We start from the raw sequence: 26,569 nt of genomic DNA on the forward strand, positions 1-26,569 counted from the left end.
GCAAGCGACAGGGCTCCATTAGCACTGGGAAAAGAAAGAAGCCCAGCTACACCAAGCAAGGCAGCCCACTATATACTGTGGGGTGGGAGTACCAAATGGTCCCAGACACCACCCCAGCAGATACTTCTTAACCCCACAGTCCAGGGAAGGCTGAAATGGGGAAGGACTTGGCCTGAACTCACAGCTTTGTATGAACAGCAGAGCTGTGCCCTCTGGTCTCAGAAAGGAGGCACGGCGAAGGCATAAAGCAGTGAGGGTGAGGGTGGCCAGCATCCTCTACTGCACTAGACCTCACTCTGGGCCTGGTGCCTGGGCTCCACTGCTGGGGTCTGAGACGAGCTGGAGGGTGAGCTGTATGCCCCGGGACTCTGAAGATCCCATAAGAGGGCAACAGGCCCAAGGACGAGGGTCCCATCCCCCCATGCACACTCACTAGCCGTAGGGTCCTGGTGGTGTGTACTGGCCTCTCATGTGGAGAGGCCATGGCTGAGGTGTCATGGCCCAGGGGCAGCAGGAAAGATCTCCCCCGGAAGCAATTATCCACCTAAGAGGTGAGAGCTCCTCCCATTTAGATGGGCCTCAGTTTCCCCCTTCTGGAACACCACCATAAAGTCAGAGCCCTCAGAAGGAAACTCACTTCAAACTTGAGCTGCTTCTTGGAGGCCTGGCCGGGTTCGCTCAGTTTCTCCATTCTCTTCTCATCTCCGCTGCCTAGGCTGTCAATCTTCTCAGGCGGCAGGGCCACTGCGGGAGGCACAGGGAGAGGTGAGGAAGCAGGGATCAGGTGGCTGTGCTGTGTCCTCAGGCCAGGAGTGCTGGCCCCTCCTGCCCGGCCTGTTGGCTGAGCTCCACAGCCTTCCATTCTTTGGCCTGGTGATGCCACAGGCTGCCCTGGAGAAAGCCTTTGAGGTGTAGTTACACCAGTTACTCAGGTTTCTCTGTAGCCTCTCAGACTCCTATTAGGCCCCGGCTTTATAGGCTGGAAGAGCAGCCTATAGGCAGATTCAGAACCTTGTTCAGACAACCAGCCACTCGGCAGGGCAGAGCACACGGAGAAGTATTTGGGGGTCCAGGAGCCAGCCACGCCTTTTGTATTCACCGCCTCCTATATGGACACCGTGGTACCCTCAAAGATGCAGATGCGCTTAGTGGGTAGAGCAGAGGGACAACTGAATTGAGAATCTGAGGATGGGTTTATGTGCACACGCTGAAGGGCATTGGCCTCTTCAGGGACTGCACTCACCCTGACCCTGGCCCCTGGCCTCCGCTCACCTGGAGTTCTCCCCTCTGCCAAAGAACATGGTCTTCTGAGTGCCTGTCCTTCAGGAGCAGAGTAGAAATATGAAGTGCGTGGCCTACTGGTGCCATTTTTCCTGTGTCTAAAAGGGGCCAGCCTGGCAGACCCATCATCCTAGACCCAGAACCCAAGCGATAGGTTCCACCATGTAACAGAATGTCCCAGAGGAATTCTTTGATCCTCTCTGTGTGACTCAAAGAAGCTCCAATGTACTTTTCTAGAAGATGTCCCCACCTCCTCCCTCATTAATGCCCCGTATAGTGACTTCGCTGTTGTATTTTGTAGGGAAACAAATGGAGCAGGGCCCCTGACCTAAGAGGCTGGTTTGCCTGGAAGATTGGGAGGGAGACCTGAGATGGCTAGACCAGACTCAGAGTCCAAGTGAACTTTCCTAGGATGTCAAGATCCTGGTAAAATGAGGCACAGCCGGGACAGTGGGGCTCTGTCCCTGCCTCGCTCAATCCACTTATCCCTGTGTTGAGATGGGTACCCAAGACCCATCAGTGGCTGGGGGTGGGGAGTTCTGTGGGGGAGGGGCACACTGCCTTTCTTAGTTCATATTCCCCAGGTCAGAACTCCCTTCCTAGCAGCTATTCACAGCAGTCCATATGGTGCCCTGGACCCTGTGTTCACAGCATGGGCAACAGGCTCGTATAGTAGTCCTGGGCCCCTCAGTCCTCAGCACCGGCTATTCATGAACTGTGTCTTCACTGGGACCCTTTGAAGCAGTTCCTATTATAGCTCCATTTTCTAGATGGAAAAACCGAGGCATAGGAATACTCTGGGTTCCCAGAAACTTCAGCAGCTACAGACAGACCTGGGGCAGTGGTTCATCCCCCAGGGAGCTTCTTTCTTCCCTCTCTCTTCCTGTCTCAGTACAGCCAGTACCCACGAGGGCCTCCTGCCCACACCGCCAGAGAGACCACAGCTCCCTAAGGTCATCAAGAGTGCTGACTGTGGAATGCTCTGTCATTGCACAGGAAAGCCAAGGGAGCACAAAACCAACAGGGCCACCTCCTCAGAAGTCTCCTGGGGACCGGCACCCTTGCTGTCAGGCAGGCCACTAGTCCCAAGTACTTTATATTCCATCCCGAATTGTCTGATCCTATTGGCCAGACACCCTCCTCCAGCAGACTCTGAATCCAGGAAGGCCAGGCTGGTGACTGGCCAGGGACTCAAAGACAGCCAGGCACCGACAACTAAATCTATTTACTGCCCAAGGGCCACAGATGCTGCCATGAGTCCAGACAAGGTGCAAGGTATATGGCTTTACCATTCAGGCCATGTGGGGAGGTGGTCCTCCTGCTACTCCTTGAACCAAAGAGCTCTGCTGAGGCCCTGGCTTTAGTTGTCACCAGCATGTCCAGCAGACACAGCTGGACTGCACAGGAGCATCATGGGAGAGAGCGGCCCTTGCTCCTACTTTTTCAACCCAGGCAGTTTGAAGAGTCTGTATAGTGGAGGCAAGGCTGTATCTCCCTCACAGGGATATTAGTTCTCAGTAGACAGCATCCTCAAGTAAGTTCCAGAAGAGGGCTGTGAGGGGACTGCTGGTCAGAAAATATGGTGGGTACTCAGTAAGTGTTCAATAAGTGCTGACTGTCCCCTAGTCCCGGCCAGTAGCCCAGGTGTGAACAATCTCCCTCGCCCCAATCTCCCCCTCTTTAGGAACTATAGAGGCATCTCAGGCTGCAGACTCCTCCCCTCCCCCTCCCAGAGAGAGAAGAGGAAGCAGAGAGCAAAACAAAGCCCCGTTCCATCTTCAAAGCTGGCTCTGCAGAGGTCCTGCTGCTGCGAGCTGGCCGGGCTTATCGGAACCGACCGACTTCAAGTTCAAAGGGAAGCTATCAGACAAGCACCTCCAGGTTCAATGTTGCCTTTCATGTTCCACTTGATAAGCCCAAAGACAAGGGGCCGCTGTTCCGTTCTCTCCTCTGGAGCTCTCTTGCTGCCGTGCTAAAGAGCAGGTCTTCCTCCGGACCCTCCCCTGCCCCTTCCTTTCTCCTTTCCTGAGGTGGGAAGCACCCCTCTTCTATCCTCCTGTTTCCTCTCTAGAGAACTGAGTGGCTAAGACTGTCCTCTCTTCCCCAGCTGGTCCATCAGGAGGTCCTAGCTTATCAAGCCTCTAGGAGCACCCCAGCCTAGCCAGGGCAGAACTGAACGGTAGGCCTTGGAGACATGTTGCCAGGGTAAGACTCCTTGACACCTGTGCCTTACCAAAGAAGACCTTTCACCCCTATTGTCCCCTGACCAAGTGAGGGAAGAGGTGACGGAGAACCCAGAGAGAGCCAGGTAGGCACAGGGTCAGAGGCAAGGGCTAGGATTCTGGCAGCCGGCACGGGATTTGCAGATGACCTCTTGAAATCAAACCAAGGCAAACCGTCTTGTAGCCCGGCGGCTGAGCAGAGCATCTCCACCTGGCCATGACCCCTGGCATCAGGGCCAGGCAGCGAATGCTGCTCACTGCAGGCCACCCAAGTCGTACACCCAGGGATCAGAAAGATACCATGCTGCCAAGGCGGACTCTGGTAGCCAAGTCTTCCCTTTGCTTCTTGTCCCGGCTTAACCAGCTGCCAGTCTGCGACATCTTCCAACGGCACTCTGAGCATACCCCAGCTGCCAGGGGGAGCCACAGCGCGGCACATTGCCAGGGTGACTGGAGGAAGGGAAGCCCAGACAAGGGAGCCGAGGAAGGAGCGCGGTAGGATGTTCCAATGCCTGAGAAGCATGTTTGGGTGATAAAGAATACGACGCTGAGTGAGCCTTGTGAGCCCTGGGCCTGCAGCCTGGCTCTCCAAGTGAAGTTTAATGAGACACATCTCAGGTCCTAGTCCCTGGCTGCTTCTGCTGCACACAGGAGAGCTCTATCAAGTCATCACAGCTCGGACCAGCCTGGCCCTCCGTGCCCTGCCCAGGCAAAGGTGACCCTCTACTCCTTCCCAGGCACATGCCTGCTCCGTAGGCCACAGCCTGGAAGGTGCCTGTGACTTATTGTTTGGCTAACCGGAAACCCCATGCAGTGCCCAACCTGTCCAACCATTTATAGTGGCCACAGAAGGGAGACAATGTCATTTCTACTTTCTTAAAATTGCTTCTCAGCCCAGAAGACGACGAGGGGCTGCGTGGTGGGGCTCCCTCTCTTTGGGGGCTGCTCTCTGTCCGGCTCACACTGAGGCCATGGCCAGCGGAGCTGGCTGGCTGATTTAGCAGAAGATTTCTCTCCAAGCATCAGCTCCAGCCTGGCTGCACTCCACCCCCAGCCACTGCCAGATTAAATGCATTACTTGACCATCTTCACCCGGTTCCCTTTGAAGTCCCCTTCTCAAGCTTCAAAATACCTTTTGGAGGGAGATCAGACAGCATTAAACAGAATTACTAATTAATTAAGCAAAGTTAAATTTTAAACACTGTTTGTTGTGTTAGCCAAAAGCCTGAACAGAACAGACTTCTTTCCTCCGCTGAGATCAAAGACAGCCTCTTTCCCTCTCCCCTCCCCCAGTTTAAAAAAGGGAAGGAGGAGGAAGAAGAGGAGGAGGAGGAAGAGAAAGGGAAGAGACTTGGGAAACAGGGAAAGGGGGCAGCTGTGATTAGAACCTGGACTTCCAAAGCATTCCCAGGGCCAATAGGAGGCATCTCTGGGATCACATGCTGGGAGAGGTCCCCCATCACTTTCTGGGGACTGTTTACCCTGGCAAACAGCAGTGACCTAGAGAGCAGCCTGGCACAGCCCACCCAGCCTGAGCGCTGACAGCTGGCGCCACCCAAACAGCAGGGGGAGAGAGGGCTGGAAAGCCTAGTGGGCGCTCCCTGTACAGCAGCTCCATGCTAAGCTGCACGGGCACACGCTCACCTAGGGCTCTAGCCCCGTGACTAGGGTCACTTGGGGTCATCTGAAGTTGTTGGGAAAGAGGCTCCGAGAAGCCCACTGTTCAGTTCCAGAAGTGTCATGCACGTGGTGCCAGAGATACGTGTAGCGTGTTATTTCTGACATGTCCCACGCAGATGACAGGCAGGTGTGGAAGGAGGGGTACTGAGCTGTGCCTCTTAATTGGTACAGATGCGTCTGAGCTGGCAGGGCCCGGTCTATCTCCATTCAGTCTGGCAACGCATCCTGTACAGTCCCAGATGGGCCCTCTGATGACCTCACAGCAGGCTCCATATCTGCACAGACAGAACTCGAACTTTCTGGAGGCTGGTCCCTGCTAGCTGCCGCCCCTGTACCGCTCATGGGGGCTGGCATGTCTATTCATCTATACAGAGGAGGGTTTTCATAAGCATGAACCCAGCTGTGCCGTGTATAGGTAAGCGAAGATAGACAGATGCTGTCAATCCTGGCTTGAGCAACTTGGGGACCTAGTGCAGAAGGAAGTGGTTGAAATACGGGGCAAAAATACAAACTCAGGTGACAGCAGCCAGTGCTGGCTTATTTTAACACAGGAGCCTAGTTAACAGCAAGCTTGGATAAAAGCAAGATGTTGGAAACCAGGTTATGACCAAGGCAGAAAAGATTCAGGCAAAATGCAGAAATGACATCAAGAGTGGGGCACGTGTCTTTCCTACCTGGAGAGCCAGCAAGTTTTCAGGCAGACACGAGAGAAGACTGGGTGCAAGATGAGCTCTCCATGCTCAAGTCTGGACGCACGCCCTAACATGCTCCTGATCCCCTGCAACTGTCCACACAAAGATAGCTGTGACAAATATTCTGGTCTGAGGGTGGCTTGCCAGGATGCTTCTGGGCCTCCAAGCCTCCAGCAAGCAGCTGTCAGGGGGAATGCAGATGGATTTTAATATTAGCCTATGCCAAAAATAATTAGGAGGGTAAATCTGCGGCCGCGAGGAGAAAGATCGTGTGTGCATTCCAGGCCAAATGGTTTCTTGCATGATTGGCACAGGCCTCAGGAGGGAAACCGGCTCCAGAGATTCACAGATGCGCCAGCCTGGCACTGCCAGTCAAGCTGGCAGGTACATGTGTTGTCTCATTAAGTCCTTACTAACGCAGTGGACGCGCGTGTATTTGCACTTCACAGCACTGGGGATGAAGCTTAAGAAGCAAAATGGCAAGCCAGGCAGGGTGGCACGCTGGGCAACAGGGTAGCACGCCCCCGTGTGCCAGTGCTTGGGAGGGGAGGCTGTGACAGGACCAAGGAATCTGAGCCCTCCACCCCAATCTCGCCAGGCTACAGTGCCGAGACTCTATTACAAAGAAAAGAAAAGAAAAGAAAAGAAAAGAAAAGAAAAGAAAAGAAAAGAAAAGAAAAGAAAAGAAAAGAAAAGAAAAGAAAAAGGATCTATTTTTCACAGCCTCTCCCTTCCCCACCATTACACTACAATCAGATCTCACAAGCCTGGAGTTTTCCTGGTTATGAGCCGGGCGATGGTGGCACACGCCTGTAATCCCAGCACTCTGGGAGGCAGAGGCAGAGGCAGGTGGATTTCTGAGTTGGAGGCCAGCCTGGTCTACAGAGTGAGTTCTAGGACAGCCAGGGCTACACAGAGAAACCCTGTCTCGAAAAAGCCAAAAAAAAAAAAAAAAAAAAAAAAAAAAAAAAAAAAAGAAAGAAAGAAAGAAAGAAAGAAAGAAAGAAAGAAAGAAAGAAAGAAAGATGAAAGCAAGCCGGCTAGTGGTGACGCACACCTTTAATCCTAGCACTTGGGAAGCAGAGGCAGGTGGATTTCTGAGTTTGAGAGCAGCCTGGTCTACAGAGTGAGTTCCAGGACAGCCAGGGCTACACAGAGAAACCCTGTCTCAGAAAAAAACAAAATAAAACAACAACAACAAAAAAAAACAAAAAAAAACAAAAAAAACAAAAACAAAACAAAACAAAACGAAACAAGAAAATGAGAGCAGGTCTGCACAGAACCCCACGACCCAGAAGCCATGCCTCGCTTGAGACAGTACCACGCATTCCATGTCCACAGGGTGGAGAACTTAGGGATGGAGTTCTGTGTCACTGCTCCAATTCAGATGAGCGGGGGAGTTGGGCCAAGTGATCCTCCCTGACAGGAAAGAAGTCACTAATGTACCCTTTCATGAGTAGATGTTCCTGGTGTGCTCCCCCAAAACCCATGTGAGACTTTCAGGTACAGAGGACAGATGGAGAGGGTGAGGGTGAGGGTGAGGGTGTGTGTGTGTGTGTGTGTGTGTGTGTGTGTGTGTGTGTATGCATCTGCTTGTACTGTGTGGCCAGCTACATTCCTAGGTCCGACCAGGCCTTTTTAGGCAATCCTATCTGTGAATTTTCAGTTTCAAGAGCCTCAAGTTCAAACAAGTTTGGTTGAACATCCACAGAGCCCAGAGTCCTGGATTAAGGAGCATCTGCTGTGAGCCTCTGCTTTTCAGGGACCCACTACCAGCTCCCAGCAGCAGCGATCTGGCCAGCAGAGCTCCCAAGCATTCCCCGGCTCGCCTCCAAATGTGCACACTGCCCTCCCACATGCCACCACCACTGGGCCCGCATCCCAGCATTCTACAGTTAGAGACACTTGTGGATGAGAGGGAAGAGGCAAAGGGGAAACAGGGAAAGGGGGCAAGTGCCTACAACAGTGTCTGGTCCTCATGCTCTGGAGCCTGAAGAGAAGCCAGGGACATCATGAGTGAAGGCAGGGACCCTGGACAAAGAGAGCAGTAAGAGACCGCTATGGTCCATCCATTGTGGCCCCTGTCCTTCCCCCATGAAAGGTCACAGAGGAAGTTAGCTTTCCAACCTGGCCACTGGAGAGACGGCTAAACCTCCCTGGTCCAGCAGAGCCGCACCTCCACTCAGACTCCAGGCACTGCCAGCCAGCCTTGCCAATAGACCTGCCCTAGAGGAGTGAGTAGAACTGCCTGAAGCCATTTCTTGAGAAGCTCTTGCCTTCCCGCTCCAGTCCACTGTCCCTTAACTGCAGTCCCCAACAGCTAGGTGGCCTGGCCGTCCCAGCTCAGCCCCTCCACTCGGCCAGCAGGTTTTCAGCTTGGCACCCCCAACCAAATGCCCTGCACCCAGAATTTCCTCCTTTTACTTGGGCTTCGCTTTCTCTTTAGCCAGATATTCCGTAGCCTTGACAGCCTCACCAGGTGGGAAAGAAACAATGGCCTGCTAGGTTCTACAGAACTAGGTTTCTGCAGCAGATGCTATGTGGGTGCTGGGGTCGGTAGAAACGCTGCTTGGAGCCCCTGAGACAGAAGGGAGTCAGGAGGCTGGGGCGGGTAGGGGCAGTTTCAAGTGAGAGGCAACAAGGATACCCCGGGGACAGGGGACACATCATAAATCAGGGGAGCCCATGAAGGACTCCCTCGGATGCATCATGGACCTGCCCACCACGCCAGTAGTGACTTTCACGCAGGGCGCGGGTCTCATACCCGTAAGGGGCTGGCCCTCCTGTCCTTAGCTGCTGCTACTGGATGCCCAGGAGGAGGGCTCCTTTCCTTTCCACACCTGCCACACAGGCCTGCGGTCAGCTCGGGACCTCTGCTGTTTAGTTTGTTCTTTCCCAAGTTCAAAAGGAGCTCGGGGCCCTGCACACCAAGCCGGCCTTAATCTCCCGCTTCGCTCCCAGCTGGCCGGTTAAGGCGGCTAAGACTCGGGATTAGGGAAAGCTTTACAGAACAACCCAGGAGCCAAAGCCCTCCTCTCCTGGGATGGCCAGAGACTCCTTTTCATCTCCACGCCTCACAAGGCCCCTTTCCCTCCCTTACACAGCTCCCTGGCAGCCAAGGGGCCATGGGCTTGGCCAACAGAAAGACAAAGATGACATTCAGGATCCAGTTCTCTCCCCTGGCCAGGAGAATAGAAGGAGGCCGCAGCCGAGGCCCGGCAGGTGGATGGCCAGGGCTCGGAGGTATCTGCCCTTGGCAGTCTTCCGTGCACAACCATAACCCTGCCCTAGTGTGGGGTGGGCTTAAGTCACAGCAGGAGAGCCCTGGGTGGGCACCGGGACTAAGGTCCTTCCAAGAGTCTCAAAGAACAGACAGGGTCCTTCTTCTCCTGGGCGGCTCAGCGTGGGCCAGGCTCTCTGCCCATTGTGAGTAACGGGCAGAGGAAGCCCTCTCTGTTGCTGGTCACAGTCATGGGAAGTCACCTGAGCCATGTGGGCAGCTGCAAAGCATCTACGGCTGAGGCACTGCCAGAAACAAACCAGCAGGCGAGAGGCCGGGTCCATGCCACTCTCCCTAGCTCTACAGCATGGCATTTCTGCTGGAGAAAGGAGGGTTCTTGAATAAGGGACCAGTGGAGAGAGGGCAGAGGCCGGCGGCAGACACTCAGTCGCTGTCACAGGCACCTCCGTAGAGGGCTAGCCCTGTGATGGCCTGCTTGAAGTCTGTTAGCCCTGAGCACGGGGTGTGGCTGTCACCCTGAGTGCCGAGAAGGGTTTTGCATCCCCTGCCTACACCTTCTGGGCTCTATGGGCCTTCCCACCACCCGAGTGCCACAGGCAGAGCTACTGAAGCCCACGTACCTTCTAATGGGAAGTCGTCCTCATCCTCCTCACCGAGAGCCTCTCTAGAAGTGTCACCCACGAGTTCCTGGGGGAAGACAGAGCAGCAGGTTACAGGACAGCAGGGGGGGGGGGCAGTAGGAACCTACCTGGCTAGACTGCACAGTGGCAGTGAGGACCCATAGGACCAAGCAGATGAGATGCAACCCAGTCATATGATAGTGCAAGTGGCTTCTCGGTGCAGAGCACCCTGGGAAAAACTGCCCAGGACCTACATCTCCTAGAGGCCAAGTCCACACCTCATTGGAATGTCAGGTAAGATCAGTGTCCCTTGTCCCTCCTGTCCAGTCAATCGCACAGCCACAGACTCAGCAAAGGTCCAAAGAGAGACATCAGTCTAGATTCTTCCTTCAAACAAGGTGGGGCCCCCTGCACTCTCTTCTCGATGGATCCCTAGTACCCTCAAGGCCAAACAGCCAGTGCCCTGGGCCTGCATGCTGTGTCCCGGTGATCTTCACTAGGGCCTCTGGATCTTGTCCACGCCCCATCTTCCCAGACATTAGTCTGATCTTGGCACATGCCTGGCCTGTCCCCTCGATGAGCCGGTGATCTAGGATCCACCACCCCCTGCAGGGGTCCTTCCTAGCAGTCTTGTCAAGCTGCCATTCGGATACTGTCACACTGGCAAAGGGAGTGCTGCCGTCCTGCAGGCTAGAAAAGGTCTGAGACATCAAGGGACTAATGCTCCAACTCTTCTGAGTCACCCCAGCAGACTAGAAACACAGAAAGAACTAGACTGTAGCTTACAAAATGACTATTTTTTGGTACTCAGCCATACGTTTTCAAACCTAAGATTATTTAGATAAAGTTAATAAGACCTTTAACAAGCAAGACTTCCCAGGGCCTTCACTAGAGTCAGCGACACGTGAGTCTCCATTGCTGTATACTCCACTGTGGGGCTCACATCCCTAGGACCACATTACCAGCATTAGGAAAATACTCCTCTCTTGGAAAACGAAGAGATCAAAGATGGGCACGCCATATTCTATTTCCTAGTGCGGTTGGCGTGACGGTGCTTCTAAATCCCAGCAAATGGTAAGCGCCAAAAAGACCAAACACGGCAGCTGCCACCAAAGCCTCATTGTGACAACAAAAACCTTTGCTTTGGCAAGCCTTGCACAGAACACAAACCACCCAAACTCTGCACTGCGGATGCTAAATGAACATCCAGGCTCGCCCTGACAAGGCTGCCTGGAAAGGGCTGCTGCATAGAGAGGGCTGCTCAGTGGTTAGAGCCACGGGGTGGCTTCCAGCCTCGACTTCCGTTGTAGAAACAAACAGTTCTCTGTTTGCATGTAGCGCTCTAGACCATTCTAGGCACTGCACTCCTTCTTCAAGGTGGTTAAGCCCAGCTGTTCCTGCCCTGTCGTCCCATTTACTAAAACCCGGGTGACTTTCTTCACACCCCTTCTTGCCAATTATCATAATCACTGAACATTTCCCAGGCTTGTAACCTGGCTGTTTATGTTAACAGGACCACGTTGACAGGGATCTGCAGGCAGTGACAGGAAAGGGACACACACCAGTGGAATCATCAGATGGCGGGGACGCCCCAGCAGCCAATTAAAGTCCAACTTTCATGCCACAGAGACTGCTGCCATCTCTTCAGTCCCAAACTGCTGGCAGGCAGCGCTTGTGACAGGAGCAGGTGGCAGGCTTTAAGGGGGACAAAGGCCCTTCATGCTGAGTCCTCTAGGAGAGACTGGGCTCGGCGCTGACCTCAGGAGCCCCGATAGCACCACAGCCAGGACGCTGACAATGATGAGCCTTTGAGGTCCTGTGACTTCCGACTGGTGTTACTGCCACATCACCCCAACAGAGCAGCCGAGGAAGCCAAGTACTGATGCTACACACCCACCAGCGTGACCGAGAATGACAGACCCAGCAAACCCAGCTCAGTGAGGACTGAGCTCACACAAAGTATATGTCCTTAACACACTGTGGTGCTTCCCTGGGCCACTCCGGGGTCTTAGTATAGAGTGTTCGTGGTCTCAGTGAACAGAGGAATGTGGCACAGTGAACCAGCCCAGGGTTACACCCTGGCTTCTGGGTTCTCCTAGCATTTGAACTCTGGTGGACTTATCTGTACAATGGCCCCCAGTATAAACCACACCGGACACTCCCTAAACAGCAGGCAGCAGGGACGTGTGTGAAATAACCTCCTCTGGCCATCACAACAGTCCTGCTCTGTCCATCCCTCAAGAGATGAATGATCCACAAATACCGCGGTGCGTGTGTGAGCACCGTCATCACGTGGCGATGGGATAAAGAACAAGGGTGCTGACAGTGGCCGAAGTGGTGGCAGCCGCCACGCATGCAGCGCTTGTGCAACACGCCCAGCGTGTGCAAGGCCCAGGATCTCAACAGCATTGCAAAAAGGGAAGGACTGGATGGCAAGGAGAAAGGAACGGAGCAGAACCCTCTCTACTGTAAGTCCGAGACCAGCCTGGGCTACACCTTATCTCAAAACAAAGGAACAGACAAATGCACGCATGAACCAGGGCCTGGCCATCAGCTCGGGGGGGTCAGAGGCCAAGTGCTCCCACCTACTCAGTGGGACTCTGAACAGCTCCTTGCTCTCTGGTACTTGGTCCATGCTCCAGTCTGGCCACAAGCCCAGTCCACACAGCCACAGACCTGAAGCATCCTCCTGCGGGAACGTGGGTGCCGCTGGAACTCTGCACTCTGACTCATCCCTGTAAGGAGCCACCCCCCAACCCCCCGAGGGGGGGCGGAGGACTGCAGCAGAGGGAGCAGAAGAAGGATCAGGAGGGCCTGGGCGGGGCAAACACAGCTCACTGCCCACACTAAGCCTCGGAGGCTCAGTTCTACCTCCCAGGGTGGCTCGGTTCCCCCTCCACTGTCTCAGGGTGATTCTGGGGGGCAAGGACGTGCTCCACCTCTGTGCTGAAGATCAATCAGCAGTCATTGCTCATCGCGTCCTCTGTGCTCACCATCAAACAGCTATGGGCAAATACCGGAAACGCCGGAGCTGACCAACCCTAGCTGCCCTCCCGTGACAACCACCGTGTGGCATGCTGCTATTATACCCACTTTATGGATGAGGAAACTAAGTCACAGCAGTCCTGTGACTTGCCAATGCTACAGTTCTTACATACTAGAGAGTCCAACCCTTACCACTGCACCTTCTTAAGAGGCTTGAGTAGGACGCCTCCCCAGAGAACGATCTAATTCCTGGGCTCCAGGACCTAGGTCCCTCTCCCCTGGCCGCCAGGCCTGTGGGCCTCAGACGTACTCTGAATTCTAAGACCAGAGGCCTGGCTTGGGAGTCTGTCAGGACATATGGTCTACATGTGCCTCTGAAGTTCCAGCGCTGTCCCTCTGCTGCCCCTGGGAGCCAGTCTCTACCCCTCCCTGGGCCCCAGGAAGAGCAACTTCTCAGGTCACTGGTGTGCAGCCGGCCCAGCCCTGAGCTAAGCATCACAGGCATACTGCCTTATAAGGCCTCGGGGACGGAAAACCACATCAAAGTGGAGCCTTAGGGAGCGTTGGCGCGGGCTAGGGGTTTTCCTCTTTGTCACTGGGACTTCATACTCCTGAACTCAGTCTCCCCCACGCAAGGCCCCAGCAGGTCTCTGTCAATCTTTCTGTTCCCTAAGAGGTAACAGATGTGGGTGCCATACACTTTCCAAGCAAACTCTTGGTGCCCACAGAACACGGTACCATATAGACTTTAGGAATGCACAGAGCTGAGACATTCCAGGAAGAGGGGGTACAGCCCAGGCCACCCCAGAACCCTTAGATCCAAGCAGCCTGTCCCAGTTAGCCCCTGAAATGAATGCACAGCAAACTCTTTCTTCTATGAAGTCTGCAGACTCAGCCCAGCCCCACTAATAGCAAGCCCCACCTTCTGTTGTCAGAGTCTGGACAAAGCCAGTCCAAGCTCCGATGCCCAGGTGGGCCCAGCATGGGCTCCAGCCCCTCTCCTCATCTGAGTGGCAATAAGTGTCACTACACTTGTCTGCCCCTATTTTCCTCCTCTGCGAAATGGACATTTTTTATGTCAAAAAGAAGCCAGGGGAAAAGTGGGGTCAAAATGTCCACACATTTTGTGGCATCTGTTACAAGATGAGGTGACATCTTGTCAAGAGTCGAAATGCCAGTTTCTCCCATTCTTCTGCCAAGGCTTCCCCTTGCAGGTGCTCCCAAGTGTTCTCATGGCCTCTCCTGATATCCAACTGACTAGTGCCCAGCAACTCCACCCCCTCCGAGAGCCTATCCAAGCTCAGCAGCATCTGGGGCTAAGATATCCCCCAAAGGCCATCGAAAGCTATGGTTCAATTCTTCACAGTGAGCCAGTAGACTCCTCTCTCTGCCTGCCACACAGTACATCCCCTGGGGGGACTGAGGGAGCAATGCAGGGGACCTGACACCACTACAAGGACCACGAGGCACCCAACAGGCCAGAGAGTATCCAGGACAGATGCCCTCCCTGGTCACTCACTGGAAAGGGAAAGAGAGAGAGGTTCAGTCAAAACCCAGCCTTATCAGAATCCTTCCAGTACTCAAGGATAAGGAGAGCGGTCCTCTGGGCTCCATGGGGACCCAAATCCTAGGACTGTGAAACCCCTTAGATAAAACCGCACGGTATCCGTACAGAGCCTGGACACCTCCCTCGGAGTCTTTAAGTCATGACAAGTGCAGCTGTGTAAGCAGCTGTCACACGGCTCTGTTTAGAGAATCACAGCCAAGGGAAGAGCCTGTACTCGCTCAATACAAAGGCTGTGTTTCCATGTGTGTCTTCTACAAGATGAGTGGGTGGGCGTGGAACCCACGGGAACAGAAAGCCAGCTGCACATCCACGGGTCGCCCTGACTTAGCAAGACCTCGGATGACCGTCCACCTCACAGAAGAGGGGCCCGGAGCTCAGAGAGACAGAAAGAAGGGTTGAACCGGTCAGAGAAGGTGGCAGAGAATGCAGGGATCTTCTGGGCCCCTGTGAGGCTATGGTCTCCTAGTTCCAGGAAATCTGGGGGATGCAGCCCCCAGGGGCACCAGTGGCTGGTTCTTTTCTGTGGCACATCCAACAGAGATTGGAAAACCAAGGCTTCTCACCATCTGACCCTCTACTCTCTAAGTTCTCAGTCCCCCAGGTTTCTCTACCCTCAGAGTCCACTCCTGAGCACCATTAGGCCATAGGTGCTAGAAGCTGCCGCTCAGGCTAACGGTGAGTGACATTCAGGCCCAGGAGACAAAGCCAGTCACCGTCCTGAGGAGCTGGAGATGGACAAGTCTCCCAGAAGCACGGGCTTCCGTGACAGGAAGTTGGAGAACGCCCTCCCCCAGGGACAAGAACCCAAGTTCATTCTACCCCCAAAAGAGGATCAGAGCCAAGATCTCAGCTGGCTGCTTCCAAAGCCGGCAGCATCTCCCCTCAAGTATACAAGAGGAGAAGGCAGAGCCCTCCGCTCCTCCAGCAGTCTGCCAGCCTCAGGTCTCAGCAATGGAGCTGAGAGGGATCAATGCCTCCCTGGCTGTATCTTGCCTCTGCTCCAGCTCCTAAAGTCCACCATTTCTGCCCAGATGGAGATCAGGGAGAGGCCAGTGAAGAAAGGCTATGAACCACCTCTGGAGGCAGGCTCTACATGAGAGGACCTGGCTGGTTTTGTTCTGGAATTGTACCTGCTATTCATTCATTATGTATGTGTCTAACCTTTGACCATCTCAACACAATGTCAACCAAAAACACTCCTGTGATTGTTCCAAGTAAGTTTGCAATTTCGCTCTCGTCAAGCTACATACATAGCTCCCCGGGATGTGGACAACAACCTGTGGGCCATGGGTTGGGGTTGGACATATCTGTTAGGTGCTGGCCTAACGTGATTAAGTGTGTTTTGGGTGGACTGTGGCTCTGGGAACATTACCTTTGCCCATCCTTACACATAACAACCTAGGACTGCAACAATTCCAACTCATTAACCTCTTCACTTGCAACAACATGTCAGGCTGAACTCATCCATGGCTGTTAAAGTCCTGACACTTCCAGACCCAGGACCAAGTCACAGCCTTCTACAACTGGAATGCAAGATGCCCGCCACGCTCGGAGCTAGGAGAGGCTTGTGTCACCCCTTGCCCACAGCCGCTCCCGTGTCCCCAGCTGGGTCAACTGTGCTGTTCAGAGGAGAGAGGCAGCTCTCAGGCACTGGCAGGTCTGGCTTTCTGCCTAGGCTCACAAGGAACAGCCTCTGTGGCTCCAAAGACACGGAGTGGTGATTAAAATTCTTCCCCTCACTCCTATTTTTATCTGCCTAGAATGTAATCAGAGTGGTCCGTGCGGCGCCCCCAGCTGGCCCCCCACAGCTAAGCATGCAGCCTGGACACCTAGTCTCCTGCTAGGGAGATGGACATCAGACATCTGGGAGGACCCCACGGGACACAAATGATCCTCAGGGATGGTGGCCTTGCCAGCTTCTGGTATCAGCCAGCCACAGATTAACAAAGTATACTCCCCAGGCTGTCACTCGGCAAGTAGTGGATATCTGTATGGCAACTGCATGCCGCCATCACCACGGTTTCCTTCAAGACAGTCCCTACCTAAGCTACCTGATACTTCTCCTTCTCCTCCTCCTCCTCCTCTTCCTCCTCCTCCTCTTCTTCTTCCCCTCTCCTCCCCTTCCCTCCCCTCACTGGAGTACTGAGGGACAGAACCCAGGGTCTCTACATGCTAGGCATGCTAACTACTGAGATTCCCAGCCTTTTTATATTTATGCTTTTTAAAAAATTTATATATTTGATGTATATGAGTAACCTGTAGTTGTCTTCAGACACATCAGATTCCATTACAGATGGTTGTGAGCCACTATGTGGTTGCTGGGAATTGAACTCAGGACCTCTGGAAGAGGAGTCAGTGGTCTTAACCACAGAGCCATCTCTCCAGCCCATATCTACACTTTTATTTATTTTGAGGTAAGAGTTTCAGTTGCCAGGCTAGCCTTAAACTTACATCCCTCCTGTCTTGGCTATTGAGTAACTGGGATTACAGATATGCACCTGGCTAATGCTCAAACTTCTCTAAGTATGTTAAATATTCTTATCCTCTCTCTTCCTCCCTCCCTCCCTCCCTCCCTCCCTCCCTCCCTCCCTCCCTCCCTCCCTCCCTCCCTCCTCTTCTCTGTCTCCGTCTCTCTGGGTGTGTGTGTCTCTCTCCTCAATCTTACAAGAAGATCAGCGAAAGCAGGGATATGAGTCCTCATTATATTCAGGGCTTCTGAGGCATACTGTACATTAGACCAATACAGCCATTACAATGCCTGATGTCCACTACTTACCATCGCAAATCCTACCCCACAGAAGAGTGATGCTGGACTTTGAGGATGAAGAGAAGTGACTAGCCCTGTGGTGCCCCATGGCAAGGCTGGCTCTAGCAGGAGAGGGAGAGGGGAGACACGGAGAAGACACGGAGGGGTGCCCAGGCTCTTCCCACATGACAACAGCTACTACATGGGTCATGTGATGTCACAGGTGGAGAAAAGAAGACTGAGGGGGAAACAAGCCCAAACCCAGAGGTGGCAAACTTTGTATGCTTTCGTATGGTGACGTCAGAGTTTAAAGCAGAAGTCCTAGGGCAGGAGAGGCTGTCCGGAACAGCCAGGGCGTAGACCTAGCCAAAGTGCAGCGCCCAGCATGGAGTTCACAGGCCATAAAGACAAAGGACCAAGGATGACAGCAACGGACACGTACTGAGCACAACAGCTGCCTATTGTTCTGCTGCGTCCAGTACCCTCACTGACCCCTCCACAGCACAGGGTCTGAGGCCCATTGCTGTCCCAGCATGACACCCTGAAGTCACCACTGTGTGCTCTGAGACAACATAAGCACTGCCACCTGCTGCCTGCTCACCGGTGTCCCCAGCTGCTGTAACAGGGAAATGACTTGCACACAAAGCAGTGAGTTCACATCTGAAACAGTGGCTGTTATCTTCTGCTCCCGGGTCTTCGCTGTCACCCCCACTGCACTCTCCTCTCTGAGGTCTTTGGGGATCAGACAGCTGTGCCGTCCCAAAAGGCACATGTTCAGGCTGCTGCCTTTCCTACCTCCTGGGCTTCCCTGTCACACTGCTCACCTGCCCAGCCACTGGCCTGTTGCTACATAGCTGAGACCGGATGAGCACCTGAACACCTCTGACCACCCGGCAGCTGTGGCGACTGCTCTAGTGACCTCCAGCCTGCTGCCAGCATACAGCCCCTGTGCCTTGTGGGCTAGGGTGGCTCTGAGCCAGGCCACTCGTGGCACGGTCATCTGTTAATCTGAGCACAGTGCCTCTGAAGCCTCAAGCCACCTTGCTGAGGGGAAGAAGGTGTGCTCTGGCCTAAGACAGTAGTCAGTAAGGCCAGGAGCTTGGGGAGGGGAAATCAGAAGGCGGGGTTCCTCACTCAGCCTCAGAAGTGAGACACTAGGCTTCTAGTTTGTTGAACAGATGCACACATTTAGTAAGAACTTTTCTTTCTGCCCTCACCAAGTGCAAGAACATCTGGAGATGACAGGCAAACAAATGTCTTGGTCAGACTCTGGGATTATTCTTATCTGTACAGACACACAGATGCAAAGAGACAGACAGTCTCTCACACACACACATACACACACACACACGGGGGGGGGGGCTATCCAACTTGAAAAGGCTCTGGGATTGAGCCTGCAGTGGTCACTTCCTGCTGGTCTTGCTCCCAACACCCCAGATGTTCGTTTCCAGCCACCCATTTTACAATCCATCCTGGCCTACAATCCAGCATTGAAAAGCTTGTCAGGCAGGCTCTGGTGGTGCACATCCTTTATCTCAGCACACGAGGCAGAAGCAGATCTCTGTGAGTTGGATGCCGGACTGGTCTACAGAGTGAGCTCCAGGACAGCCAGGCCTATGTAGAGAGACCTTGTCTCCAAAACAAAAACAAATATAAAAAACAGAAAAAGAAAAAAGAGAAAAGAAAGGAAGGAAGGCAGGCAGGCAGGAAGGAAGGAAGGCAGGCAGGCAGGAAGGAAGGCAGGTAGGCAGGCAGGCAGGCAGGCAGGAAGGAAGGCAGGCAGGCAGGAAGGAAGGCAGGTAGGCAGGCAGGCAGGCAGGCAGGCGGGCGGGCGGGCGGGCGGGCAGGCAGGCAGGCAGGCAGGAAGACAGGCAGGCAGGCTTCTTGTCGCTCTCCCACAGGCCAATGTGCCCAGCCCACCCAGGCTGTGCTTCCCAAAGGCCTCCCTCCACCCTTCATGAGAGCATACGTGTCATGGCTCCCTGCCCTGGTCAGGGTGTTCATCCTATTGTCCTGGCCTCCGAGCCACCCATTTGGGCAGAATCAAGAGGCTCCGCCCTGGACTCCCTGAGGACTGATCTGAGCCTCAAAGCCTACTCAACCTTACACATAGGTGCACTAGGCTCACACCACACAGAGGCGAACAGGAAGGACTGGTGGCTGGGGACAAATGAGCCCCAGGCTGGAGCCCTTCCGGCTAAGGGACAAGCGGACAGCTTAAAAGTGCCTGTGTGGACCGGGCAGACCAAGCACCTGGTGCCTCCTCCAGCAGTCTCCACGACCTGTGAGAGATGGTGCGCTCTCTCCCCACCCTTTGAACATGCACTGCCTTTACACTAAAATATTGAATTTTTAAAGGTTTATTTTTTTAAAACAGAGCTGGAGCTTCTGTCAGATTCACTTCACGCTTCCTGCATCCCAAGCCAAGTCACAGTCTCTCTGAGGCATCTTCCCCAAGTCTTCCCTTCCTTCTTGTGTGAGTGTATCTGACTCCACTGCTTCTCGGGCCACACCACAGGAGCAAGCTGACACTTCTGCAAGCTTTCCTTCTGTCCATCCGCACATAATGTGGGCTCCACCTTCAAGCCGCGGGCTGACACTGTGAGCTCTTGCCTCCTTCGCGTCCCCAGTGTGTCCCAGCGTTGGCATGGCACCAGGACAAGATGATCATTTTCTGCCTTGTGCTCCCCACCTCTTCTTTATGATGTGCACCCTCCACAGCACGCCCCCCATGGCTTCCCATTCCCTGTCTCCTACAGTCATGTCACTTACACACACACACACACACACACACACACACACACACACACACACCCTCGCCTTGCTACTTCTGGTGTTTGGCATATCGCTTACTCTGGCCACCACACCTCCTCTTCCTGGGCCGTTCTTTCTCGAGAAAGCCCCTCTCTCCTTCAGGGTTTTACTATTAAATCTATTTAAAACCTCACCCCCTCCCATGACAAACACTCGCCCCATTCCTTATCCTTATCTGGGGCTCGCCGCCATGTGTAATACTATACCAGGCCCAACGGGAGGCACGCAGCAGGCACGTGCTGAGCAACGGAGGCAGATCTCTATTTACAGACTAAGAAAACATTCCCTGCATTTTCTCCCAAGAAGAAAGCACTGGCCCAAGAGCCCAAAGAGCGTGATTGCCTCTGCTAAAATTATCCACGTGTTGCCATACATCAAGGTTACAGAGATGGCACCAAACATGCTCTCTGAGGCTGTGACAACTGGCATGTGGGGTGCCTGATGTTTATCACCAGCAGGCAGAGAAAAGGCAAGGTACTGTGCCAGAAACTCTACCTATGTGGTAGGCAGGGTCTACCTGTACCTATGTGGTAGGCAGGGTCTACCTGTACCTATGTGGTAGGCAGGGTCTACCTGTACCTATGTGGTAGGCAGGGTCTACCTGTACCTATGTGGTAGGCAGGGTCTACCTGTACCTATGTGGTAGGCAGAGTTTACAGAAGTCAGCTGGAAGGGTGCTAAGCTCGAGGTGACAGGGTCTTTAGCCACTACACAGTGTAGAACTCCTCCGTGCCCTCAGCCCCCTGGGGGGGGGGGGTCCTGAACACCTCATCTGCTTCTTGCTCTTGGCTGCACACACTCAGGAAGCTAGGGATTAACTTCTGGCCTGTTAGATATTGAAGACTTGGAATCCAAGTGTCAGGAGACCAATGGAGCCAGCCAGGGAGGAGGAGGGAACAGTCACCCCCACACACCAGGGAGGAGGAGGGAATAATCACCCCCACACACCAGGTTTTATTGTTACATTCCAGAAAACCCAAAACCCAGAAGAAGAATACCCTGGCTTCAGGAAGCCACTGTTTGTCCTGGCATGTATGCCAGGACCTCATGTCAGGAGGACTCAGGAGGACTGTGAGGTCTGGCAGAGGCTGTGTGGCCAGCAGAGAAGGAAGGAGACTGCTCAGGTCCAGGGATGGGAGACACCCACAGCTGAGGCCGTGTGTATCATCTCTCCAAGTAACCCAGAGAGACCAATGGGCAATTATCTCACACACACACACACACACATTACAGCTTGGGGAATGAGGATTGCAAGGGGAAGCAAGAAAGAGATGTAGCTGGAAAGGACCACGTCCTCCTGTGCAGGCCCAGGCCGAAGGACCACAGTGATCCAGGGGAGACTCCAGCAGAGGCCCACACAGCCTCTCATCATGGACTGCCATCAGCGCAGGCAGGACCAGAGGCCCACTGAGTACATAGGGTTTTGTGAACCTCCCACTACCAGGCTATTTGCAGACTTTTTCTCTATTTGTAGACTTTTATAAGAACCTAAGTATAGGTGGGAAAAGAGGCCACAAAAAGAGACAGGACTTGCCAGGGTTACAGAGCCCAGTAGCAGACCCACCATCAGTACCCCAAAGACCCAAAGTAGGAGCAAGAGATCAGCTCAGGATCCCAATCGATTCACAACCAGGAACAGGTTCTGTGCGCAGCCAGTTCAGCCCCGGCAGTCAGAGAGAGCACAGAAAGTATCCAGGGGTCTCCCACATGGACAGTCTCCCACACTTTACTGACGTATGTGTTAGCACCTTTGGTAGGGTGACTAGCCCACCACCCTGGAGGCCCAGCACACTGGGCTCCTTGAGGCCTCTCAGGTACCACTCCTGTGAGGCTTCCTCACAACCCATCCTAGCACCTGATCTGACGCTAGAGCCCAGAGTCCCACCCAGAAATGGAACCTTTGCATCTCAGTTCCTTCATTTGACTGCCTTGGGACATCTTCAAGGTACCAGAGACAATTCTTGCCTTAGTCTGCTTCTGGGGTACCATGACCAAAGCTGAATTCCCACTGAGTTATGTGCAGTTGGGGAGCTCCGACCCCACATGGTGACTTCCCAGACAGTGGACAGGCCACTGGAAGGCCAGCTGCTCGGTCTTGTGTAAACCAGGCCCAGAAGTCATAGTAATGACAGTCTAGTCAGTAAAGGGCAGGATCTCACACCAGGACTCAGCCTCTGCCGGCAGAGAGGAGGAATTTCCACCCTTCATCTTTAGGGGGTCAAACACACCCAAGCCTTCCTGAGCATGTCATTCCCAGAGCTTCTCTCTCTCTCTCTCTCTCTCTCTCTCTCTCTCTCTCTCTCTCTCTCCAAGCATCCATCTACAACTCTAGGGTAAACTTCAGACCATTCTCTAGGGGACCCAAGACTGAAGGGTATCTTTGTCCCTTCTTTTGACTGTATGCACTATATAATCTGTGAGTTAGAAACTCCTGTCCAGCCCCTCCCAGTGTCTACACCTAACCCTCTCCAGATCATCTTTGGATGTCTATCCTGGGCTGTCCAGACTCCACCCAGTGGAGGGCATCTCATACACAGCATATAACTGCTTAGTGTGAGGCTCTCCTGTGCAGGATTTGGAACAGATTTAAAACAAAACTCCTTGGTCTTCTATCTGGAATGCCTACCTAACGAGGACATCCTGGCTCTCCCCTACTCTCATCCACCTGTAAGTCAGGGTTGACCTCTCCTCCTAACCATGATGACAGGCACAGGACGTGACCTAACCAATGAGAACTGTGTAGTGTTCCAAGCCAGGCCAAGGAGACCCGGTGCATTCTCAGGACATCTGTGATAATGAGGCTCGGAATTTGCAACTGCTGGAAGCATTTACTTCCTTACGGGAAGATCCCTGCTGAGTAAGAAGTGAACCCAGGAAACCAGGGTTCAGTGAAGCAAGGAAAAACAGCTTACGCCACCATCTGAACCCCTAGATTAAACCATGGCTGAAGCTGGGTCCCCTTAGGCACTTCGGTGATGTGAACTGCTAAATCTCCTCCTTCCTACTCACCTATTTGAGCCTGTTTTCTGTCATGGCTGCCAAGTCCTAGTTAATGTACCTTCCTCTCGCCAATACATTCTGCCAGGCCCAGAATGTATGTCCCCAGAACACCCAAGTTTACCCTTTACCATAGTAAAGTGTGACAGGAAAGCTCGGGTGACAGAAGGACTCAGCTCACCCACCCTCACTCAGGGGCCTGAAGCCACAGCCTTGGCCTTCCCTGCTATAAACACACACACACACACACACACACACACACACACCACTTCCCATTACTATCACAAATGACAAGTACAAAGGGAAAAAGTGCATTTAGGCTCATAGCTTATAAGCACATTCAGACAAGGGTAGCCACAAATGAATGCATGTCCCACAAGGTCATAAACTTTCTTGAAACATTAATCTTTTTGTGATTTCTTTGGGGGGGGGGTACCTGACCGAGCAGCTCCTGAGCATGAACTTTGTGAATGACAGATATCACGAGGGCGGGGCCCATCGGCTACAGAGTCCAGGCTGGTGAGGCTCAGGCTCCTGCTAGTGGGTGGACCCTGGCTAAGCTGCCCTGGGGACTGAGCGCTCGACATGCAGGCCTATGCACTCACCCCAGTTATGACAGTGTCCCTCGATTATAGCGCCTTAAGTGGAACATCGTAGAGAGAGAGAAGTGTCATGACCAAGGCAAGGAACACAGAGCGACTGGCACTAGGGTAACAGACCTGGGGACGCACCGCCCATCCACCGCTTTCTGCACCTTCCCTGAGCGGGCACCCCCACCGTGCTGGCCCATCTTGCTTACTGTACCACACTCTGCACGCATCCTCCCTTCCTCCTCTTGCCACCTCCTGATGCCTTCCTGCAGACTTCCAGAGAAGCCGTCCTGAGCTATGGCACGGTCCCCGCTCAGCCCTCTGCTCTGGGATGTCCAGTCCCCTGCTTCGCTCCCTCCCTATGCCGGAAGCCCTTCAGACTCCCAAGCCTGGCACGCGCATGCGCATGCGCACGTACACACCACTGGCAGTGGAGACAACAGCCCTCCTTCCTTCGTGCAGACTGAATTTTCTGTGTAGAGGAAACCACTATCAGTGAGGTGCTAGACAGAGGCAGAGACTGGGGACAGGGCATCGCGACTTAGGGCGGGCAGCAGAGGCAGAGCCCTGGGCCGCCAACAGTCTTCACTGACGTGAGGCCAGGGACAGGCACCAGCTGGCCAGGCCAGTGATGCTGGTGACGCGGCCAGCCTCCAGCAGCCCGGCGCTCTGCAGCAGCCAAGTTGCTGCCCAAGAATGCAAACAAGACAGAAGACCACTCGTGGAGGCCAGCACCCCATATGGAGACAAACACCCCAAGCCTTAGATTCTGCTTCCAGGCAAGTGGTTATCTCTAGGGCCTGGTTCTTCAAATGGCTATTTGGGGCTAGCCTCTACCTGCTTCTAGTTTGGCAGGGTTATAGCCTGACGCCAGCTACTTGCTCAGAGGGGAGGGGAGGGGGATGATCTCTGCATTAGCAGGACCCCTCCACTGCTTTCCAGACTGAAGGGCAGAGTGGGCATGGCTGAGAAGCCTGCTTCTAAAATGCTTGGTGTCAGGTTCCCAGGCTGGCCTTGAGCTCACGGTTCTTCTGTCTCAGCCTCCTGAGTGGCTGGAATGGGCCTTCACATAATACCCAGTTTTAGATTTCTTTTTTGCAGTGAAGTCACACGGCACATGAGGAAGGGCTCAAATGTGGGCATTAAATGTGGGCGCTGTATTGGACTCTGTCCTGGATATCAGAAGTAGGAAGTACCCCCTGAGGAAACAGACAGAGAGCAGCTCAAAACAAAGGAAACCCTCCTGCAAGGGGCTGAGAAGCACAGCAGGCTCCACACTCTCTTGAGGCTGTGAACTAGCTGCCTTTGGGACGGAGGGCCAGTGCAGCTGAAACAGCCCTGTGGCCCCTGAAACAACTCAGAAGCTAGGGCCAGCACTGCAACAGGGCAAGCTAGCAATACGACAAGCTGGTAGCAGAACCCCCACTGTAGGGTCCCTGTCCCAACCTGGGCTGGCGTGCTCAGCCTAGCCATTCACAGGAATTTCCCTTTTGCAAATTGTTTTCCTTCCCGGGCAAGCATGCTGCAGAACCTCGTGGGACACCAGAACCCCTACAGTCCAGATGTCAAAGGCTGGTCCACCCACTGGCCACTCAGATAGACCGTCCCTGAGAAGGGGCACCACCCTTCAGGTCCCATGTGCTCTGGTTTGTCACTTCACCCATCCCAGGTCCTGCAGAAGGAGATAAGTGATGGTCTACTCTGAGTCTGTAGCTATGATGCAACACTATGGCTAAAAGCAAATCGGGAAGGAAAGGTTTATTCGGCTCACGCTTCCAGGTCACATCACTGATGGAAGTCAGGGCAGAAACCTGAGAAGGGACGGGGGTTCGAAGCAGCAACCGTGGAGAAATGCTGATGCTTAAGCTTAACTAGCATTCTTTTAAGTAGCTCAGGACCACTTGCCCCAGGAATGGAGATGCCTACAGTGGCTGGGCCCTCCCACATTATTTAACAATCAAGACAATCCCCCATAGCCCACGTAGAGGGATTCCTCCATTGAGACTTCCTCTCAGATGACGAGCTGACAGTCAAGATTACCCAGGAAAAGCAGTAAGCCCTCTCTCCCTATAGAGACTCTTGGATACATCAAGACATGCAAACTGCAGAACAACTTCCCCATGGTGACTACTTCCAACTCAGAAAAGGAGTAACAATTACCTTACTATCAATAATTAGCCTTTTAAACAATATACTCTAAGCATTAAAATAAGGATGGTAGGCTCTGGATTCGGAGAGATCCTCTATTAGGTAGATAGCAACGTGGACAGACGTCTAGTGTCAACTTGGGGCCTCCACATACATATGCAAACATGTGCACGCATGCACACACATGCATGCAAAGGTGAATACACTCATGCATGAGTATCCCCAACATACACACAGTACAACAGCTATACCATCGGAGGTGATGACTCTACTACTGTGGCTTAGAGACCTCATCTGGATTTCTCTCTTCAAAGTCTGAGCTGAGGCCTAGCAGTCTCCACAGAGTCAAGGAATCTGTCGGGCTCCTGCCTGATCCTCGTGCAAGTCATGAATTACCCCCCTGAAACTCATGCTCGTTCCAGTTGGAGAAGCCCTGGTGGAGGAAGAGCCCACATTCTTACCCTTACCATGCATGTGCCCATCTCAACTTAGTACACAATAGGACTTTATATGTCCTAGCCCATTTGCTAGTCATGAAAAGTCTACGGCTAGAACTATTGAAGGGGGCGGTGCTGATGCTAAGGTCCTGTTCTCCAATTGGTTCTTAATTTGTCAGTAAAGAAAGCCAGGCGTCAATTGCTGGGTGGAAGGCAGAAGCAGGACTTCTGGGTGCCAGGGGGAAAAGGCAGAGGCAAGGAAGGAGAGAGGAGTTTCTGCTGTGCATTGGAGGGAGAAAAATGCAGCAGCCATGTGAGGTCTTAGGACCAGGAGCTGGGGCCTGTGGCCACCACGACAGGCGGGTGGCCAGGGATGTTTGACAGGGCCTATGTGGGACGAGCCACTGAAGTTTAGGGCAAGTGGAGAGACGGAGATAATAAATTGGTAAGGGCGTGCTTTTCCAGGAAGGAGATAGCAGCACCCAGCTACTGTGCCAAGAAGACAGGTTGTAAAGAAACAAACTGTGTATATGTGTGTATCCAAGGATT

General features: G+C 53.5%; 1 protein-coding gene across 2 annotated transcripts in view; it reads right to left on the minus strand.

Annotated features, from left to right (window-relative positions):
* Nkd1 (NKD inhibitor of WNT signaling pathway 1) overlaps positions 1–26,569 on the minus strand; it is a 73,157-nt gene that overhangs the window by 10,470 nt on the left and 36,118 nt on the right. The window contains exons 4-5 of one of the 2 annotated variants that reach the window (XM_052166882.1): positions 9,737–9,803; positions 638–744 (exon numbers count right to left, since the gene is read on the minus strand). In XM_052166882.1, coding sequence (XP_052022842.1) covers positions 638–744; positions 9,737–9,803 — 174 coding nt within the window. Of the gene's footprint in view, positions 1–637; positions 745–5,857; positions 5,957–9,736; positions 9,804–26,569 lie in introns of those variants that run through there. The other variant, XM_052166883.1, reaches the window with a different exon arrangement.

Source organism: Apodemus sylvaticus, chromosome 21, assembly GCF_947179515.1.
Source record: "Apodemus sylvaticus chromosome 21, mApoSyl1.1, whole genome shotgun sequence".
In the NCBI taxonomy this organism is placed as follows: domain Eukaryota; kingdom Metazoa; phylum Chordata; class Mammalia; order Rodentia; family Muridae; genus Apodemus; species Apodemus sylvaticus.